Here is a 6000-nt window from a genome sequence, read left to right as displayed (position 1 = left end):
TTATGGGCCTTGCAGTTGGGAGTCTTCTTTTTCTTCTATCCCTATGATATTTAGGCTTGATCTTTTCATAGTGTCCCGTATTTCTTAGATATTTGGTGTCAGGAGCTTTTTAGATTTAATATTTTCCTTGACTAATGTATCTATTTCTTTAGTCATATCTTCTATCCCTGCTATACTTTCTTCCATCTCTTGAATTCTGTTGATAATGCTATGTCTGTAGATCCTGCCCTCTTCTCTAGGGTTTCCGTTTCTAGGATTATCTCAGATTGTGTTTTCTTCATAAATTCTATCTCCATTTTTAGGTCTTGAAACCTTTTATTCATCTCCTTTTCCTGTTTGGTTGTAGTTTCTTTAAGCGTTTTGTTCAATTATTTCTCTCTTTGTTTGTCCATTCCCATTCTAGCTTGAGAGACTTATTTTCCTCCTTTAAGGCCTGTATCATGTCATGTTCAAAACCTTAGATTTGAAATCATTTTCTTGTGCATCAGCTGTGATGGTATCTCCAGGGCTTGTTGTGGTGGTGGACGGCTGGTTTCTGGTGGTTTCAAATGGCCCTGGGGGTTGTTGCTTGTGCTCTTATGCTGACCTCTTTCCATTCTGATGCCTCTGCTTGGAGCGCGTGCCAGTGGCTGCTTGGACCTCCTTGGAGCTTTCTGTGGCTTCTCTGGGTGACCTGAGGCCAGTTCTACTTGTGTTCCCAACTGTGGTGTCTGCTCAGAGCTAGAATCTAGAGAAAGCTGGTGTTTTTGTGAGCCAAGGCTCACACTATGCCCCACGATTTCAGAAGCTGCTCGCCAGCCAGGCATGTGGCACTAGCCTTCAGAGGCTCGGTCCCCATTTCTGTGGGGAACTAGAACTTTTCTATGTTTTTTTTTCTGGGTGGCTGGAGGCTGGATCCAACCATGCTCTACATAATTTGGACCCCTTTCACCTGTGAGTCACCAGTACTGGTTGGTGTTTTGTCATTCTCATGGGTCCTTAGGTTGTTGAATCAACTGTTGTCCTGCTGATCAAACAAGTTCTGTGTTGGGTGCTGCCATCTTGGATCTCCCCGGAATTGTTGTTTTTTTGTTTTGCTTGACAGTTTACTAGTCATCTGCCTTCACAGAAAGAAATTAGTCCCCTTTGCCCTTTCTTTGTATGTCTGGCACAGAGAGCGATGTCTGATAGAGGTGTAATTAGCAAACCGATGTGTGGTCATTCTCACAAGCAAAATTAATATCAGAGGCTGGCATCAAGTAGGTGACTGAGAAATACTGCTGATTGTGTGTGTGTGTGTGTGTGTGTGTGTGTGTGTGTGTATGTGCAAATCGCACTATAAACAGATACTTTATTTTGTTTCTGTATACTGAAATCACGGGAAAGAGTGCATTGGATTTGGAATAACTCAAATTTGGACCATCCAAGTTAAAAAAAAAAAAAAAGAATGTGGCTGCGAAGATAAGAAACTGGCCTGAATAACTGGAAAAAAAAATACACTTTGTTAGAGACTTAAGGAATAAGATTTCCATGGTTAAAGACAAAGATTAATAAATACACAGTTGTGTTTGTCAGCTGTGGTCATCCCACCCGCGTCACGCATGCTGCCAATGGGTGTCTTTTATAAAGCTAGTGAAAACGATTCCCTGCCGTGTTCACCCGTAGCCTTCCCCTTCTTTCTCACAATTCAGAAATTATTTTAACAATTCCTTTCCTATCAGCCAGACCAAATATCCTCTTGTTAAATATTTCTGGGGCCTGTACTTGAAGAAAGACGTGATTTTCTCAAATCTGTAAACAGGACACTTTTCAAAAAATGTCAAAATAAACCATCTGCTTGTACAACTGTTTCTAATTACTTCCCTGCCTAGACTCTCCGCTGGAGGAGTTTGGCACCCGTACCCCGCCCAGAGCGGCTCCACTGCCCAAGTCTTTGCAAGCAATTGAGCCTCCAGGAGGAGCCCAGAACCTGCGAGCTAGGGTGTCCCGAGTCCTTCTGCCCGGACATCTGCTGGTGACACTTCTGCTGCCTCCGGAGGAAACCCCACGGTGCTGGCCTGCCCTCCTGCCTGCAGAGCTCAGCATGCATTCCTCCGGCTTCAGGAACTTTTTGTTGCTGGCATCATCCCTCTCCTTCCTTGGGCTGTCAGCTGCTTCTCAGAGCTTCTCACCATCTCTGAAGTAAGTTTGGTGTATTATTCTTTCAGACACACCTGCCCTGCTGTGCGTGGCAGAACTCAAGCTTACAGATGCCTGACTGTCCTAAAAACCAAGAGCAGTTACTAAGTGGGACTTGAGATAAACTGTTTCCAACCTGTTCTGCCTTCTCTTTCTTCGTATCTGACCTTAGTGTTGCTTCATATCTGTCTGTTTGCTGTTTTTCTTTGGAAAAATACAAGTGTAATATCATTTCTTCCTCTACAAATATGTGTTAGGGGGCATTTTTACTTCAAGCCAAAGCTGTACTCATGCACACCCGTGTCACCCCACAGCCTGTAAGGCAGCTATTTCTACTTTCTAATATAGCACTTGCTTGATGGCCCTGTCACATCTTGTATTGCATTTTGAAAGAGACGACTAGTTCTATTCCAACTTTTAAAAAGTAAAGTTCATAAGGTCTGCTTCAAGCACAATTTAAAAGCATCACTTCCTAGCTTATATATGTTACATTAAACTTTTTCTATAAATCCACCTCTTCTTTTTCATGAAATAATCTCCCTCTAGCTATCAAATAGGAACGGGACATTTTTTTAAAAAACGAACAAAAGCCAGCCAAGTATCATACTTCAGACTAATTTGCATTTAATCAAAATGTGCATTTAAGATTCAGTGGCAATCTGCCAAGGAGCAAGGGGCCAGCCATCTCCGCTGTCTGCTTGGAAGGTACTATTTTTAATCATGGTTTAACAGCCCTTCAGAGGCATGCTTGGCCCACAGAGAAAAGACGCTTCAGGGGAAGGAGAGTGGGCTGGGAGCAGAAGGGGCAGGTCTGTGTCTGACTGTGGCCTGGCCTTGGCCTTTCTTACCTCCTGCAGAAGCCTGTCTGGAGTCCCCTGCAGGCTGTCCAGGGCTGAGTCTGAGCGCAGATGCCGTGCACCTGGGCAGTCCCCAGAGGGTGCCCTGTGCCATGGCCGTGGCCAGTGCGAGTGCGGGGTCTGCATCTGTCACGTGACCGAACCTGGCACCTACTTTGGGCCGCTCTGCGAGTGCCAGGAGTGGGTGTGCCAGACATACGACGGGAAAACCTGCGCAGGTAAGGCAGAGGCGCTGTCTCCCACGGGAGTCACCTGCTTTAGACAGGTACTGAGTTGGGTTATTGCAATAAGAGAAGGTCATGTTTCTATGCACTTTCGGCCTCATTTATTACAGTATTTCTCTTCCGCTGTGCCCTCACTTAATATATAATAATAGTTTATATATTATTTGTGGAAAATAATATATAATAAACAAAATGTTTCCCTTGCACACTTGAAAGCATATATATGTATACATATATATTTCCCTTGTACATTTGAACTATACATATGTGTATATATATGTATATATATTTCCCTTGCACACTTTATCTTTCTACACACACACATATATACGTATGTATGTATGTATGTATGTATGTACGTATATTTCTTTGACCTTATTCTAAATTTCACTTGCTTCTCCTGTAGCTTGCTCCTTATCACAAACTAGATTCTTCAGAGTCTCAAAAATGGAGTTACCTTGGTAGGCTCCCTGATCCCTACCAGATGTGTCAATCATCATCATATATGAAGACTGTGACCCTCATTTTATAAGAAATACAGAGGGGTGCTATTATCCTCAAAATCAAGAAGGCATATTGTGTCTTTGAGCTCAGATTTGCCTTTTTACTCTTAGAGTTTGCTTCACAGAGAGAGGTGCATCTATAAACCATGACAGGGAAAGGAATAAAAAGTCACATGTTTACTTGAATGCATTTTGTTTTAATTCCTTGGAATTCTGGGCTATGGAGAAGTAAGGGTGGAGTGAAGGTATATTTGTTTCCCTGGCACACTTGAAAGCATAATTCAAGTTCACTGCCAAGGGTCATTGGAAAGGGTAGAACCTTTAACCTCTGTACCAATTTTGTAACTGTATCATCTAATGGGAGCTAGGAGCCTCAGTTAATTTATGTGACCAATGCAGGAACTCCACTAGCAAAAGCCAGTATGATGTGTGCCAAACAGGGCTTGGTCAAAGTAGTAGGAAAGCAAAGCAAGCTGTTTTGCCCTTGAGGCTGCTAAGATTAAGGTGTCCAACAATAACATTGAGAGATCAAAAGTATTTTTTTTACATTTTATTTATTTATTTTTTAATAATTTATTCAGATTACATTCTGATTTTTATCCCCTCACTTGTATCTTCCTGTTGCTCCCTCCCTCTTTCACCCTATTCCTTTCTCTTATACCTCTGACAGAAGGAGACCTCCTCCCCATCACAAAGGGGAAGCAAAACTTAATTTATAACGTTTTTCTTTCATACCTAGGCCCAAGAATACATCAAGAGAGTTCTAATATTTAGGTTGTGTGACACTGGAAAGAATAGTCCTAGGAGTAACTCAAAGGGGCTTCTGGGTGGTTTGTTTGTGAAACCTTGTGAGGACTCAATGCTTGTTATTTTAACTGCATTAGTTTAAAACTTGAACTGGTAGGGGTAGCCCCTTGGAACAAAAGTAAAGTTTTATTTACTATTTCATTCCAAATTCAACTATCCTCCAGTCTCCCCAGCTTTACTGTCTCTGTCAAGGCCTACACAATGGTGTGAGTTTTGAAAGAAATTTCTAGTGCTTTTAGTGTTCTTGTTTGATTAAAAACTAAAGTAGTAAGACATAGCCTTTAGCCAGTAAAACTAGCAATGATGGCTGAGTGCCATCCCATAAGGTTTCCTGTGAAGGGCCCTGACTGATGCCTTGCTGTGAATCTGGCTTCGCGATGCTGTGGGAATTGGAGTTTTCATCTCCTTCTTTAGAGAAAATGGTTGTTTACTTATGACATCTTAGTCACTGAATTCTTTCCTTCTTGATACTAAATGAAGGACCAAGTCGTGTGTGTGTGTGTGTGTGTGTGTGTGTGTGTGTGTGTGTGTGTGTGTGTGTGTGTCTATAAAGGGAAAAACACTTCTGCTTGTTTACAGCTGAGTGAAACCCTTGTGCTCATTTGACATTCTTACTTTGCAGAGGAATGTACCCTGATGGGTGCTACTGAGATTTCCCTTTAGGGTCTTCTACAGTATCTGCCCCTGAAACTACTGTGAGCACATTTGCCAGGCCCAGAAAGACACTCCACAGGGAGCGCAGATCTGCCTTGCCAGCTCTCACCCCCTTTTCCATCCTCCCGCACCCCGCCCCGTTCTGTTCTGTACTTCATCTTTAGCTTATCCGTCCTCTTTTTCAATTTCCAAATTAGTATGAAAATATGACAAAATGATTTTGGTTGCTCTTTCTGTTTGTTTTGTGAATGCAGCTGACATTTGCCTTGCTAACCCCCTGTAAGTCCTTTGTAGAAAGAAAGTGATTGCCAGAGACTTCCTTTCAAATTTGAAGAAAAACAAATCCTGTCCTTGTAATCACAGACTGGTGAGAGTATTGACTCTGCCAGAAAATTTCATACTTCAAATCCTGGTTCATCTACTGTTTGAACTCGGTTGTTACTTAAGCATTCAAGCCTTCATTTCTTCATCTGAGATAATTGAAATCTTTAAAAAGTATTTAGTTTATTTTATGTGTATGAATGTTTTGCCTGCATGTTTGCATGAGTACTACATGTATGTCTGGTTCCTGTAGAGTTCAGAGGCAGGTGTTCAGTCCCCTGGAACTGGAGGTGTAGCCACCACGTGGGTACTAGGAACTAACCCAGGTCTACCATAAGAGTAAAGATTGCTTTTAACTACTGGGCTGTATTTCACGCCCCACAAAATAGGCATTTTATCAGTAGCAACCTTATAGAATTGATGTGAGATTTTATATGTGTAAAACATTTCATGTGGTGTCTGAAGTGAAGTGAGTGT

At 42.1% G+C, this 6000-nt stretch overlaps 1 protein-coding gene across 1 annotated transcript in view; it reads left to right on the top strand.

Annotated features, from left to right (window-relative positions):
* Positions 1–1874: 1874 nt before the first annotated feature.
* The window catches only part of ITGBL1 (integrin subunit beta like 1), a 233011-nt gene continuing 228885 nt past the window's right edge, over positions 1875–6000 (top strand). Inside the window, exons 1-2 of the mRNA XM_084767838.1 lie at positions 1875–2160; positions 3015–3232. Coding sequence (XP_084623964.1) covers positions 2063–2160; positions 3015–3232 — 316 coding nt within the window. The 5' untranslated portion in view covers positions 1875–2062. The remainder of the gene's footprint in view (positions 2161–3014; positions 3233–6000) is intronic.

Source organism: Acomys minous, assembly GCF_964271855.1.
Source record: "Acomys minous genome assembly, chromosome: 18".
Lineage (NCBI taxonomy): Eukaryota > Metazoa > Chordata > Mammalia > Rodentia > Muridae > Acomys > Acomys minous.
Note: the sequence above shows the minus strand (reverse complement) of the source record. Positions and strands in the feature narration are given on the sequence as shown.